The sequence below is a fragment of the Salminus brasiliensis genome, chromosome 21 (genome assembly GCF_030463535.1).
Source record: "Salminus brasiliensis chromosome 21, fSalBra1.hap2, whole genome shotgun sequence".
NCBI lineage: Eukaryota > Metazoa > Chordata > Actinopteri > Characiformes > Bryconidae > Salminus > Salminus brasiliensis.
Genome location: NC_132898.1, coordinates 27574691 through 27590441, shown reverse-complemented (window position 1 = coordinate 27590441; position 15751 = coordinate 27574691). Strand labels below are relative to the sequence as shown.

The 15751-nt window shown below is 44.9% G+C and overlaps 1 protein-coding gene across 6 annotated transcripts in view; it reads right to left on the bottom strand.

Moving 5' to 3' along the window:
* cadpsa (Ca2+-dependent activator protein for secretion a) overlaps positions 1-15751 on the bottom strand; it is a 146264-nt gene that overhangs the window by 51598 nt on the left and 78915 nt on the right. For all 6 annotated transcript variants that reach the window (XM_072666486.1, XM_072666484.1, XM_072666481.1 and 3 more), the window contains exons 10-13: positions 13174-13282; positions 10894-11106; positions 1230-1366; positions 439-626 (exon numbers count right to left, since the gene is read on the bottom strand). In XM_072666486.1, coding sequence (XP_072522587.1) covers positions 439-626; positions 1230-1366; positions 10894-11106; positions 13174-13282 — 647 coding nt within the window. The remainder of the gene's footprint in view (positions 1-438; positions 627-1229; positions 1367-10893; positions 11107-13173; positions 13283-15751) is intronic.

Below are 15751 nucleotides of genomic sequence, written 5' to 3'. Positions count from 1 at the left end.
GGTTAATCCTGGAAAAAAAAGACTACATGATCTAATCCGGAGAGGAAAGTAAAGGGCTGGAAAAGGTTGACAGCTTCGTGGGACTACTGTGTGCTGGAACTTCACCCTACCTCTTTCTCTCTCCGTGAGTGGAGAGTGGATGGATAGCGAGATAGAGAGGGAGGAGAGGGAAGACTTTAGGCAGGGGGAAATGACCGTGTCTTGGAAAGAGAGAGAAAGAAAAGAGGGGAGAAACAGAAATGATGAATGCAGAGATATAGATCGCATGAGAATTCCTCAAGAGAAACATCAGAATGAGATAAATGGAGGGCATAGCATGAAGAGAGAGAGAGTCTTTGGGGGTATTTGTGATGAATCAGAAAGTGGACAATCATGCAAAAAATCCAGATCTCACAAAAACACTTCCCGTTAACCTCGTTCCTTTCCTCTACAGCGTACCTGTTGCCGTGTACATGTGAAGCGCAGAAGGCGAAGCTGTAGTGGAGCAGCGTAGGGTCGATCATGGCTCCGTTCTCAGCCCTCTCCAGCAGATCGCTCAGGTAGCACAGGTGTCTGTGGCACCCCCGCACACCATTTCTGGCACAGTACTCGTCCAGTACAAACACCTGGCCAGGACTAAACCAGCCCTGGAGGGGGATACAGGAAGGAAAAAGGGGAGGGGATGGGATCGGACAGATGAGATCGGGCATTTCAGGATTCACAGGATTCAAGTCTAGAAGTAGAACACCTGGTTTGCCAAATCATCATCCAATTTTCATCTGAACATTTTCACGATATTTTATGACGTCCCATTCTAAATCCATAAGTCCCCCTTTGCAGCTCCAACAGCAGGTCTGGAACTCTGCAGTCACTCAGTCAACATTTATGTTCCTCAAGCGACCCTGTTCTGTAGCCTCTTGGCTGAGCTGCTGTGGTTCCTAAATGCTTCCACTGTTCAATAACACTCACAGTTGATGGTGGAAGATCTAGGAGGGAAGAACTTCCACCAGCAGACTTCTTGTTGTTGCAGCTGTGGCTTCTGTTACAGAATCACGCTGGAACTCAGTGAGCTCCTTAGAACCACCCATTCTTTCACTGATGTGTGGAAAGGCGCTTTTTTATTTTATTCAATGATTACAAGGTGTCCCAATACTTTTGTCCATATATTGTATGTCTGTAAACAGAAGACGAGATATTTCTGTACGGTTTGAATATGATGGAAATGATCAGTGTGCACAGTGTACAAGTACCAGACAGGAGTAGGAGTCGTTCAGTCTGTGGTCCAGCGTGAGGCGCTGCACCATCTCGAAGAGCGAGGAGTGGTCGAAGTTGCAGGGGTTCGCTGAGATGAACTCATCCATCCCGTGTTTCTGCGCGCGGTCTGCGTCTGTTTGTGTGTAGGTATGGGTTTGTGGAGAGAGAGACAAGCTTTAGAGAACACAGTCACTTCATCATCGCTCCTCAGAGCAACCTTCACCTGAAGCAGGTCCACCTGGACACAGGTGTGCTAGTTACGACAAGGGAGGTACTGTCAACTTGCATTTCAGACCAAAGAAGCATCAAATGAGTAAGCATTCATCCAATTAGAAACCTCGACAGTTGACTGACTGGAGTTCCGGTTCCAGAGGCTGGAGACAGTTGGTTGATGACAGTTGGATATTTTTGGATGGTGGAACATTGCCCACACTCAACCTAGCAGCGATTACTGATGTGCAATATACCTTTGAACCTGAGTTAGCTGGAAGACGGTCCATGCTGTGGTGTATCGCCTGCTAGCTAACTAATCTAAGCCTAGATAGCCGGCTACGAGTCCAAACACAGCAGAACCGCTCTCGTATTTTGGCTTTCTGCTACTCCCAACACCAGTCGCTCCACTCAGCAGGTTGCCAATAGCAGCTGTACCGAACTGTCTGATCTGATACTCTGTGGTGAGCAGACTGTTCTCCTGCTAACTGAGCTTACCAGCTTTCTTCCCCTGATTCAGAGCAGTTTAGCATTTGAAGTTGGGGTCAGACTGACGGCTTAACATTTATTGAATGATTCATTTAAAACTATGCATGGTGTTCAATTACTGGTGCCGTGATGCAATTGGTCCACCACCCAAATAATATCTGACCATGCCTTGGGGTCAAAAACTGACCAATACTGAATGGGGTGGAGGGTGACAGATGGTCTACAGACTGTAAATATACACATATGTAGTGGAAGGTAAGTAGACCTCATCAAGTCATTGTGTTGTTGTCCAGCAATGATCTTCTCTAAAAACCGAATTAGCAGTTTTTGTGAAATTCATATCTTTTAGCTTATTTATTTAGCTAATCAGCAAGTCTAATTACAGTTTATACCGAATGAGCTAAATTATTTAAATTATTCATTTATTGATAAATGATTAATATATTAATCATTTATTGACTGAAATATTTTTCTTCATGCCTTTAATGCTTTAATTAAAAAAAAGCCCCGAATGCGACTTTTCCAGACAGATCCTTTGCCTTGCCCTATAGACCCATCGTTAGTCAACCAATGTCTCAATCTGGCCATTCCAAATAAACCCCTCGTCCATTCAGCAGGCTGCCCGCAGGCCCAGGACCCCCCCCAGGGTCATCCTAATTAAAGCAACCCCGTGCCACTAAACCGCGGCTGGGCCAGGCCCCTACTCCCCCCTCACTGCCCATGCAGCTATTGTCCATTAAGGGGGCTAAATAAATCCAACAACACATTTTCACTTTCCTCCTTGGTTAGTGGGCTTAGGTATTACATCAGGGTCTGGGCAAATAAGCAGGCCCGTTGCTTAATCCACCCACTGCTCAGGGGGGCTATTTTCATTCTAATGCAGCGTTTCAGACGGGGCTTAAGGCCTATACTGCAGACTGGGCCCATTCAGCGCCAGCGGCCTACCGAGCGTCCACGGTTTGCATCTGAATGCAAGAACAAGGCTTAACCCTCACCTGTGCTTAAGGGCTACGTGCTGGAAACATACCGCTCATTTCTTCTCCACTGCACAATATCACAGGAGAGCAAATGTTGCAAAGTAATGGACTTGATTCATCATATCCCACAAAGAGCCTTTTCTATGAAGTTCAGCATTCCGGATTGCGGCTACGGATATTGAGGTGACTCGGGGAGCTCAAGCTATGCTGGATACCAACAGTGACCAAATAAGAGTAGTTCTTTTTCCTTTACAAGATGAGTAGGCACATATAGGCTATGAGCATACTGCAAACACTACCAACCTAAGAAGGCTGTTGAGCAGTCTAACACCTGAGTAATGCAATACATGAGCAGTCTAATGCATGCAGCAGAATGTTGTTCGTCCAGGGGATTTCACCTTAATAAATGAGAAATCAGAATATATCAGAATTATGGCTGAACCCCAAACTTGGCAGTGTTGGTTCTCCCCAATTTGACGTCAGAAAGACGTTGGACAGACATTGAATTTTAGTTAAAATTGACAAACAGGTTGACGTCAAAACCCAACATTGAACAAACGTTGAATTTTGATTGGAAATCAAAGTCAGATAGCCGTCAAATCCAACATTGGGTTGACATGAAGCTTCAACGTTGGACCGATGTTGATATTTGGTTACACCTTCAAACTATGTCACGAAAATTTCACGTTGTGTAAATGTTCACATTAAGAAGTTTAGCACACGTTGGATTTTGATCACCACACCTCACAACTAAGTGTTAGTATTTCACGTCAATATGGCGTCGGCATGTGATGTCTAGAAGATGTTCCAGCTCGAACATGTCATTCACATTAAAGAAGAAAGGAAGGTGGCTGGAATGGATTCACAACTCATACATCATCTTCACGGGGAGCAAAGCTAAGGACCGACCAGTATAAACATTGTGTGGCTGACAGCATTTATGAGGGGCTTAACAGTCGGCTAACAGTATGTAGTTTACACAGTTTTATGATGGTGTTTTGCAGCCTGTGCTGCTATAGTGCATATTGTTAAACAGAGGTTTAAGGTTCCTCAGTGAGACAGGTGGCCAGGGTTGCCAGATTAGCAATTTCCTGCCAATCCAGACCTGTTTTAAAAACACTGTCCTGGGTGAAAATGAAGAATCCTTGTTTGGGGGTGCTTTTAAAATGTGCTGAAACATAAACCATGCTGAATGCATGTTCATGTGATGGTTGAGTTGCTAGCAAGTAAAAAAAGACATTGCTTATAAGGGCAATAATCCAGAAATATCCTAGAGTAATATGTGTCAATAGAAGAGTGTCAGGGTATAAAAGTATTTACTATTTTTTTAACATGTTTTAACCCTGTTTTTTTTTTAACACAAAACACAATTTAGTTTAGTTTCAGTTTCTGCAAATGCAAGTTTTAACCACCCTCAGGCTCAAAATGTTTTTGCTGGACCTGGCAACCCCCTTTATGAGATCATAAGTTACATCCGGTACATCCATTAATAATGTTGTTGTTGATCCCGATACAATTGCGGCTTATCCTGCCATCATGACCCGGAATTCAAACGATTCTCTGGTCATGATGGCTGCCTGAAGTGCTGCCTGCCATCAGCAGTCAGAGCCCAAGAGAGCACAATTGGCCTTGCTCTCACCTGGTGGGTAGATGGCTCACTCTCTCCACATGACTTCAGTGTCAGTGTCAGTGACAGTTCGAAAAGAGTTGGTGGCTGAAGGCACGTGTGTCAGTCCTCACCCTTCCAGTGTTGGGACCATTACTTCTGATGTAGGGTGAGTTGGGTTGAGAAAATTGGGAAGGGAAATTGGGTAATTTGTGATGTTTTGATCATAACCGATAACTATTGATATTGTCTGATATCCACTGATATAATGGTGAGGCCCTACTAAAACCCTCACAGCCAGTACCTTGATGCATTTCTGGGCCGCACAATATGGACAGAATATCTGAAACACTTCTGATTGGGCAGAATACTCACAGCACAGAAAACGAGATGCTTATTTAAAGGTTGAAGCCTTCCAGCGATATGGCGGTGATGGTTAACAATCAATATATTGCACAGCCCTAACCTCAGCCACATAAAGCACATATGCACACAAAGGCTCCAGCGCTCCGATACACTCGAACCCACGCCACAAGTCAAAAAGGTGACATTGTGTCCCTCTCATACGCCTCAATATGAACTTGTCAACGTCTGTTTGACATTAGAGGAGAGGAGCAGGGCTCTGGACAGTAACAGACAATGACATTAGTCAGCCGCGGTCAGGCTGGCCAGAGATGAAATGACAATGATTGATGGGCTACTCTTCATTTATAGATCCTTTCTCTAGGAGCGTCCACAGTACAACATTTGGGGCTATTTAGTGCTTGATTTTTTTTTTGTTCCCTTTCTGAAGGACTGACCCCTTTACACACGCACACGCACACACACACACGAGCTGACACTAAAGAGAACGGGAGTCCGAGATGAGGCCCAGGGCCGACATGGGCCACAGGCACCAACTGACAGCGCTGGTGCTTCTCTGCGAGTGAGGGATGGACAGGAGGGGGAAAAGGAAGAGAGAAGGAGAGGAAGAGTGACAGCACCAGGACTCAGATTAATCAAAATGTTTCTAATTTAATCTCCTCCTGAACTCGCTTTCCCACAATATGGCCGCCCTCATCAGCCTACAGAGCAGAGTTCACGCCAGCAGACTCTGTCAATAGCCGTCCCTGCTATTCCTGTCTTCATCGGGTTCGATAAAAACAGCCTTGATTGAAGACGACAGTCGAGCACAATCTCTTCTTTTTTTTGTTTGTTTGTTTTTATGCGTTCAAGTTGCCATTTCTGAGTTACACAGTGAACTTCGTCATTAACTTTATCCCAGCTGGCTGAGGACTTTTATTTTGTGTATATAAGTCTTGGTTTTAAAGGAATTCTTCTGCATTTTTCAACCCATTTTCATCTTATATTTATATATATATATATATATTTGTGGACGCCCCTTCTAATGTGCAAATGCCAATGAAGTATTGCCATTGGACATAGAATAGGAAGTAGAATAGGACTCAGGACTGAAGCAGACAAAAATCAAGCTATTGGCATCATGCCTGTTTTCTTTGGAATGATGGTGCTCCATCCAAGGATGGGTTGGGGAGTTGGGGATCCCAACTTCACTAATGCTCTTGTAACTGAATGCAATCAAATCTGCAATGCCCCTCCAAAATCTGATTAAAAGCCTGGACAGTAGAAACAGTTACCCCAACAAAAATAAATAATGCCTTTGAATTAATGCCTTTGACTTCAGGATAAACAGTAAATGAGTAGGTGTCCCAATATTTTTGCCCATATGTTGGGCTGGCACTTTTATCCAGACTGACTTACATTAGACTCATGTTACACAGGTATTACACAGGTCATCGGTATGGCATGGTGCATTAACCTTAGCTTAGGGTTAGGGTTAGGGTTAGTCATTAGCTCATTAAGCTACCCCATCCGTCACACTACATGCATAAGATAATACATACATGTGTTTTAACAGCAGTACTCTGTGGGTGGTATTACATGTTGGGGATTTCTGCCTTTGAAAGAAACCTCTCTCCAAACATCAGTGACCCAGTTCCATTGGCAGCTAAACATACCCATGCCAAAAACAGACCCAGTGCCTCCACCATGTTTGACAGATGATGATATGGTATGCAGGCTTTTGCAGATGCGTTTTCACATCTGTTCGAATATGACCTTTCTGTCCTTGAGTGTTATCGGTGCTTTGCATTTTGAGGCCTCTCTTAATTGTAGACCATAACAATGATCCGTCTACCTCCTCAGAGTACTTTTTGTGGTCAATACCCAAATGGCAAAAACTGTCCAAATGAAGGAATTTCGAAAAAAAAAATCTTCTTTAATGTGGTTGAAATGCAAGTTGACAGCAATTTCTAACATATCAGTGAGGTTTAGTTTTGTTTTGATGAGCATCGCTAGCTCACAGCTGTGGCTGTGCTAATACAGAGCAGCGAGTTACGGGTTAAAAACACACAATCGGGAACTATGGCATTCTTTGGGTGGTGGGGTAAAATAAATCGGAACTACCGAACTGTTAGTGAACAGGACAAAAAGACCGTAAGTCTACAGCAACTACAACCTTCTACAGAAACAAGGCAGAAGGGGGGCCAGTCTCCATCATGTGTTTGGATGGGGGTGCATGGTGCAGGTGTCTGCTGTCCAGTATTCCAGTGCGGGACGTATTTTTCAGAGTATTATGGAATATCTACCGGAGTACTGTATGCCACTGTATGGTTTTCATACTCCAGTTACATATTTGCCACCTCTCGTTTCTAGTAGTAATCCCATTGAATCAAGGGTAGGATGCACCTTTTTTAAATGCACTTTTTAATGGGATCATATCAACTGAAGGATTTATGATGGGTCAAAAAAACACTAAACCAAAAAAAAAACAAACATTAAATTGAACTAGATTCAGGAACAGATGGCTCTCCAAGCTTCTAGACAACTAAGTGTATAACAGACAGTGTTGTGAAATTACATCTTAATCTCTGTGTTTAAAACTGTTAAAACGTGGCTTAATTTGAGTTGTATTTTAAGATCTTCGTCTTGCCTGGAAAGGAATATTGCTAGCCTTATATTGCCACAGAGGAGGGAAGATAAGTGTGAACTAGCAAGTAGTTATTTGGTAACATTCCACTGATAGCTTCCAGAAATAATCAGGTTGTAAACACACTGTTTAATTCATGGGGCGTCGCTCTTAACGCGGTAATTACCAGCTGCTGAGAGGCGGCAAAGAACACCAGCAGTTCTGCCAAACCAGTAGTTTCAATGAATTCATTTAGAGCAATAAATCAACAACTGCAATGCTCGGAGAAAAGCGGCGTAATTAAATCAAAGCCGTTTCCCTTCAACATCACTTCCTCTCCGTTCGCTTACCAGCGTCTAATTGTTGAGCAATGCAGCAGCTGTTTTTATTCCTCATGTAAAGATCAGCCAAACGAAGAGCACTTAAAAAAAACCTATAAACATATGGACCCATTTCAGTGATAATATGGATTCCCATAGCTCGAAATCTGGAGAGAGGCAAGTATGCAAAATCTAAACAGACCACAAATCAATTCTGTGAAGAGAACTGATTCACATGCAGCCTAATCGTAGGACTTAAGGGTTAAATTCGATATTCCTAAACAAATAAAAGACAGAGCAGTGCTAGAGCAGAGCGCCATGGTGGAGGAGAGAGGCAGACAGACAGGAGAGAGTGACGAAAGAGAAGGAAGAGTGGAGGAGGAGAGAAGCGACTAGCAGGCTAGAAGTGCTGGAGTCAGATAAGCCGCGGTGGGTTTATCTGAGCCGCGGGCTGCTCGAGGGAAGCACTTACCCCTCAGTCCAGCTGCAAGAGAGCAGGGCGGAAAAGGGACAAACCAGAGCGGCCATAAAGACATGAACGGAGGCAGGGGGAGGAAAGCAGACACACTCACACTGGACTACATAGAGACCCTGAACATTGGGCCAGAGCACAGTACAGTAAGCAAAGCATGGGAGGGAGAGAGAGAGAGAGAGAGAACGAGAGACATAGAGAGACTACATACATGTGATTACATCATACATACAGTATATTCTAAGCAGGACACATCTGAAACCAATAAAAGGCAGGGAAGGGAGGGAAGATGCGAGGGAAGGAAGAAATTACGTTAGGAAGGAATGAAGACAGGTGGGAGGAAGACAGGAAGGAAGATAAATGAATAGGAAGATGGAGGAAGTAAGGAAGATGGTAAGAAAGGCAGGGAGATGGAGGTGGTGGAAGTAAGGATAGCAAGAAGGAAGAAAGATAGGAAAGAAGAAATGCACAAGGTAGAAAAGGAACAAGGATAGTAAGAAGGGAGAAGGATGGAGGACAGAAAGGAATGAAGGAAACATGGTAGGAGGGAAAACGGACTGTAAGAAGGAAGGGAGATAGGAAAGAAGGAAGATAAGCAGGAAGACAGACAGGTGGAGAAGGTAGGAAAGAAATAATGATACTAAGAAGGAAGGGAGATAGGAAAGGAGGAGGGGATAAAGATAGGAAGGAAGGAAGATAGGAAAGGAGGAGGGGATGAAGATAGGAAGGAAGGAAGATAGGAAAGGAGGAGGGGATGAAGAAAGGAAGGAAGGAAGGAAACAACAGGAAGGAAGAAATACAAGAAGGAAGGACCCAATGTATGAAATAACTAAGGATGGTACGAAGGGAAGATGATAGGAAGGATGGAAGATAGAAAAGGAGGAAGGAAGGAGGGAAAGAAATAAAGGAAGTAGGAAAGAAGGAAGGACACCTGGTAGAAAAAGAACAAGGGTAGTAAGGAGGATGGAGGACGGAAAGGTAGGAAGGAAGAAAGGACTGTAAGGAGGAAGGGAGATAGGAAGGAAGGAAGACAAGCAGGAAGAAAGACAGGTAGAGAAAGTAGGAAAAAAAATAATGATACTAAGAATGGAGGAAGATAGGAAGGAAGGAAAGAAGGAAACAAGATAGGACAGAAGGAGAGAATGAAATACAGGAAGTAGGAAAGAAGAAAGGACACAAGGTAGAAAAGGAACAAGGATAGTAAGAAGGGAGAAGGATGGAGGACAGAAAGGAATGAAGGAAACAAGGTAGGAAGGAAAACGAACTGTAAGAAGGAAGGGAGATAGGAAAGAAGGAATATAAGCAGGAAGAAAGACAGGTAGAGAAGGTAGGAAAGAAATAATGATACTAAGAAGGAAGGAAGATAGGAAAGGAGGAGGGGATAAAGATAGGAAGGAAGGAAGGAAGGAAAGGAGGAGGGGATAAAGATAGGAAGGAAGGAAGGAAGGAAACAACATAGGAAGGAAGAAATACAAGAAGGAAGGACCCAAGGTATGAAATAACTAAGGATGGTAAGAAGGGAAGAGGATAGGAAGGAAGGATGGAAGGAAGGAGAGAAAGAAATACAGGAAGTAGGAAAGAAGGAAGGACACATGGTAGAAAAGGAACAAGCGTAGTAAGGAGGATGGAGGACAGAAAGGTAGGAAGGAAAAAGGGAGAGGAAAGAGGAAGGGAGATAGGAAGGAAGGAAGACAAGCAGGAAGAAAGACAGGTAGAGGAAGTCGATAAAAAAATAATGATACTAAGAATGGAGGAAGATAGGAAGGGAGGAGGGGATGAAGATAGGAAGGAAGTAAGGGCAGCAAGAAAAGAAGAAAGATATGAATAGAAATAAAGGAATTAGGAAAGAAGGAAAGGAATAAAGATGGTAAGAAGGGAAGAGGATAGGAATGATGGACGATAGAAAGGAAGGAGAGAAGGAAATACAGAAAGTAGGAAAGAAGGAAGGACACAAGGATGGTAAGAAGGGAGAAGGATGGAGGACAGAAAGGAAGGAAGGAAGACAAGCAGGAAGAAAGACAGGTAGAAAATGTAGGAAGGAAATAATGATAGTAAGAAGAAAGGAACATAGGAAAGGAGGAATGGATGAAGATAGAAAGGAAGAAAGATAGGAAGAAAGGAAATAAGAATAGGAAGAAGGGAGGATCACCAGGTACTAATACAGAATATGGGGTGTTAGTTAGCAGCCGGGGAAGGTGAAAGGTGAAAGGATAAACAAACTGAAATGAAAACAAAGCGAGAGAAAGAGAGAACGTTCACTCCTTTACCATATTAACATGGAGTCGGCATTCAGCGTGCTCGCTAGTCTTCAATGTATCCTCACATTTAAGCAACTTGTGATTGCTCTGAGCGAGAGCTCAGATCAACTACTGAAAGTTCAAGTGTGCTCTGAATGACTGAATCCAGAGAAACGGGGGGAAAGTAGACAAGGCGAAAATGAATGTGGTTGTAGCGTAGCGTCACTGTCATAAGACAACATCCGTACTTTCAATCTTTCCTTTCTCACGTAAAAACACTAGCTGGCCTTTGCGCTGTGTGAACACTGTGCAGACAGAGACAGTATTAGTGTGTGTGTTTGGAAGAGGGGGAGGGTGTAGTTGTGTAAAAGCCATACTCACAGAACTGGGAGATTGGAGCGTCAAGCTGTGGCGCCGTGCCTCCTTTAGCATTGAGTTTCTGCACCTGGGTTGGGGGGACCGGTTTGTGGGACTGACCCGTGGCCCTGTACATGGCCTGCACCCACAGGATCCGGTCCTGTTCATCATCGCTGGCAAAGATCACAGTGTCTCCTTCCTTTACTGCATTAAAGAACGTCCTCCCACCATCCAAACCTACATGAATAAAGACATGTTAGAAAGTGTCCTGATTCAGATGTGTCCATCACTCCCACACTGCATTAACACAGGTATAATAACCTGAAATATTAAACTGTTAGGTCATTTACCACAGCAAGGCTCAGCTAAAAAAAGGGATGTGCGAGAAAAAACGCTTTTGTATAGTTGACCATAAGGGGGCGCTCAAACAGTGTGATTTGTATTTACAGCAGTTGTTTAAAAGTCTAGTCTACATTCAATTCATCCCCCTTTTTTTTTTTTTGGCGGGGAGGTCAGAGTGACTCACTTTCACTTTGGCCTTAAGGGTTGTGAGTTCAAATCCCTAGCCATCTTTAATCCCAGGCTGGAGTCTGAGAGAGAGCACAATTGGCCTTGCTCTCTCCAGGTGGTTACATGGCGCTCTCTCTCCTTACCGATCTTAAAACAATGTTGGCCGGCACAGGCGTTTTTTAGTTGGTGGGGTGGCGCTGGGAACACAACACTTTCCTGGGCGGTACTTGGAAAAAGAGGTGCAGGCTGGCTTTGCATGTACCTGATGAGACACTAGTCCTTACCCTTCTAGTGTCGGGAGCATTGCTAGTGCTATGGAGAGCAACCCGACCTCCACAAGACCTCTGAAGGTGTCCTTTATATCCTGTTCTGAACCAGGTTCTGAAGTGGCGATGCATCAGTGAGCCGATGAGATGCCAAAGAACCTTTCTCGGAGCACGTTTAGTAGGTACTGCATACCAGAAAAACCTTGCCTGGTGTTTTGGAGATGTTCTGGCCCAGTTGCCACGCTTGTCTCAGATCCTCAGATAAGCTTTCCCAGTTTTCCTGTTTTTAACACATCACCTTCATCACCTAATATATTCACCACCCCTTCACAGATGCCACTGGAGATGAAGATGGTCAATGTTTTTTCCACTTCTGTCAGTGGTGCTAATGTTATGGCTGATCAGTGTTATCACATTCTGGTTTATTACTAAGCATGGTTGCTAACAGTGTTGTCACGGCAGAACATTAAAAAATTATATGCAGGCTTCCTTTTGATCCTTGATGTTTTCACATATTCATTTTCTATTATGATAGATTGGGTGTACTCATGATCAAGGAGGATAGTGGCTAGTGTCATGTTTGAAGAGTCACTGGGTTTAATTATGAGATAATTGGCCTTAACTGATCCATTATGTGTGTTTGTTAAACGCTAATAAATGGAGTCACAGTGAGCCTCTTGAGCAGTAATGGAGAGAGCTAACAGAGGACATTTGAGTCTCTGCTACAGGAGCAGGGGGCTTAGTGCTTAGAGCGCTGGGCTATTGACCACATGGTTGTGGGTTCTATACCCAGGTCTGCTACACTCAGACTGTTTCAGGTGCCATAGTGCCATATTTTAACACGGCCCATTATATCTGCTCCATTTCCCATAAAGGAGCACTGTGTAGTTCTATAGTTCCAGACTCTAGTCCATCTGTTTCTCTGCAGCCTCCTTTCACCCAGTTCTTCAATGCTCAGGACCCCACAGCGCCACCACAGAGCAGGTAGACATCATTGGGGTGGTGGGTCATTCTCAGAGACTGCAGTGATGCTGACATGGTGGTGGTGTGTTAGTAGTAGTAGACACAACTGCTGGAGTGTCCACTCACTGTCCACACTATTAGACACTCCTACCTAGTCTGTCCACCTTGTAGATGTAATGTCAGAGACAGAAGCTCATCTGGTTGTGTTGGTCATCCATTAAACACCATTAAACACTGATTTATCAAACCAGGTGCTGGATGAGAGCTATAAATAATACTAGACTCCCATGAGGAGAGCTTTGGAGGTTGGATGTTCTAAAATTAACATAGTGATAAAAAAAACACAATTTTTTGTTTTATATTATATATTATATTTATATTTGTGTGATATTAATTACATAGAAAATTATGTCATTAGTATTTATTCTAATATCAGTGTTTTACTGAGTAAATAAACCCTTACTGCCCAGATAAGCAGCTTTTTCCATTCTGACACACAGAGGTGTGTTAAACTTTTGCACAGATAGTCCTCAATACAAGGAGCATTGTGATTGGCTGGAGGTACCTGGCTGAGGGTCTGTGTAATCCACAGTGTATCCATCCAACTGGAGCAGCTCCACAGGCTCCGCCTTCTTCTCTCTGTAGCTGCACATGGCAAAGGTGTACTGACTCACCTGAGGACAGCAACAATAGCACATTACCACATGCACACACACACACACACACACACACACACACACATGCATTGCTACCTGCTTTTACCAGCTATAAGGTGTGTGCGCTTCTATGTGCGTGTATTCATGTATGTGTGTGTGTGTGTTTTATTTACACACCCCAGGCCCGGAAAGAGGCAAGGGTTCAAGTGATGTGTGTTTCTGACGGTTTCGAGGGCAGGTTGCCGTGGCCACTGGTGGGGCGGGCTTGGGCACTGCCAATCAAACGTGAGTGACGGACGAATCCGGGGATGACACTCTGTCACAGTGAATGCGAGCCAGGCTGCTAGGTGCCAGTCACACACACATATACACACACAGTCACACACACACACACACACACACTCTCTCTCTCTTACCACCACATCCATAAACACACTCCTGTCAACCCTTCCTCTGTCATATCAGGGCCATCCGCTTCAAACCGGCCAATCTGGTGCCCCCCGTCACCTCCGCTGCAAGTGGCAGCTTTCTCTCACTCCAAACCCAGGCCACCACTCAGAGTGACACCATCAATTCAATGTCATGCATGTGATTGGAGAGGAGGGAGGGGACGGAGGGTGGGTGGGGGGGTCTCGGGCTGCCTTGCGGCTCGCAAGCCGGCTCTCCGGCAAGCCAGGCGCCTTCGGGACACTGCTGGGGCGCACACCCCCTCTTTCTCCTGCACACACACTCTCACCCTCACTCACACACGCTCCCGTCAAGCTCCCCCCCCCTTTCCTGTCAAAGTTTGAGGCGGGAGAGCCTGTCTGGTGCGACGGAGGCTCCCCCGCGTTAGCCGGCGGGTCAGCTGACCTGCTGTCAAAGCGACTGTTAAAGGATTTTAAATGACTTTTTGCTCCCTGATTAGCCCGGCATGCCTTTGCTCTTTTAAATAACCTTGTTATTGTTGACGTTCTATAAATTGCATTGTGTGTGGGAGAGAAAACAGAGAGGGGGGCGGGTGGTGGTTCGGTTTGGGGGGGGTGGATTGTGAAACACCAAGTGGGTGAGACGTAGCGCCAATCGATGAGGTATTATTATTGGCTGGCGTTACCGGGCTGTGGGAATGCAGCAGAGAATACCAGACGCCTCCTGGCAATTTGTGGACATTACCATATTTTAGAGGCTCGAGACTGAGCGAGCGAGCCAAAACACCAGAGGAGGAGATGAAGAGGAAGATTCAGAGTCAGAGGAAGGGGGTGGGAGGGGTGGAGAGAGAGTGTAGGGGGTCGGGGAAGGAGACGGCCAGCTGTTTTGCAGCGTCGCCTGTAGACCCTGGAATAATTAGACTTCACTTTGCATCACAAATATTTGGCTTATGCTTTCGCTTCAGCCAGAGCACTGCTGGGAGCTAGAGCCACGCTGGAGTACAACAGGGAGACAGCCACAAGTATGAGTGTGCAGTGAAGAAGGGGGATTAGAAGATGAAGAGACAAACAAAAAAGGGGTACTGGAGGAGAAGATGATGAAAACAGAAGAAGAAGAAGAAGGAGGAGGAGGAGGAGGAGGTTAAGAAGAACTTGCGACATTAAGAAGTTAAGATGAAGGTAAAAAAGTAGACAGGAGAAAAGAACATCATTACAACCATAGCTTAATGGACTGAATGCTTGGCCCCACAACACCCAGTGCCCAGGCAGTTAAGGTCATCCACAGGCTCTTTCCAGTACTGTTCACAGTTCTACATTCGGCGTAAAATGGCTCCTGTCGCCTCTTGAATGCCCGTCTCTGGATGACGCACCGCAGTGGCCGTGCCAGCGTCCGTCAAGCAGGAGCTGTAACCGATCTACCCAACCCTGTAATTAACCACTTATGAATAATTTAACAGTGAACGACCAGCCCTGCCCTGAAAGCAACAGCCTAGAGTGAGCGTAGCGCTACACGTGTGGAATGGATTCACAGCCAAAGCCAGTCAAACGAGGCTCCCAAATACAGACGAGTCTGTTTCACAGCCACTAAATAAAAGCCATGACAGTAACACATTCAGTCCTACTAGATTTTTTTTTCAGGAATGCAACAACATGGAAATTGTCATTTTATGTACATGTTGATACTGATGCCAATAAACACTGATAAAGTGTTGAAATGAAATGACCACACTTTTATGTGATGCCATTTTGCTATCAGCAGCCAAAGCCTGAGAGAGCACAGTTGGCCGTTAGATAGACAATAGATGGCGTCTTTCCCTCTTCACCACTCTTAAAGCAGTGTTGGCCAGCATAGGTGACTGTTAGGTACAGCAAAGCTGGGGACCTGGCACTTTCCACTGAGCGTGTCGGCTGCCTAGCGAGGCCCCACCACTGGATGTTCGAAAAGAGGCGGTGGCTAGCTGTGCATGTAACAGAGTCCTTGCCCTCCTAGTGTCGGGAGCATTGCTAGTGCTTGGGGAGTTACGAACAGATGGGTTAAGGATTTGTTTTAATTAACCGTGGCACTTTGGCAGTTCAATAA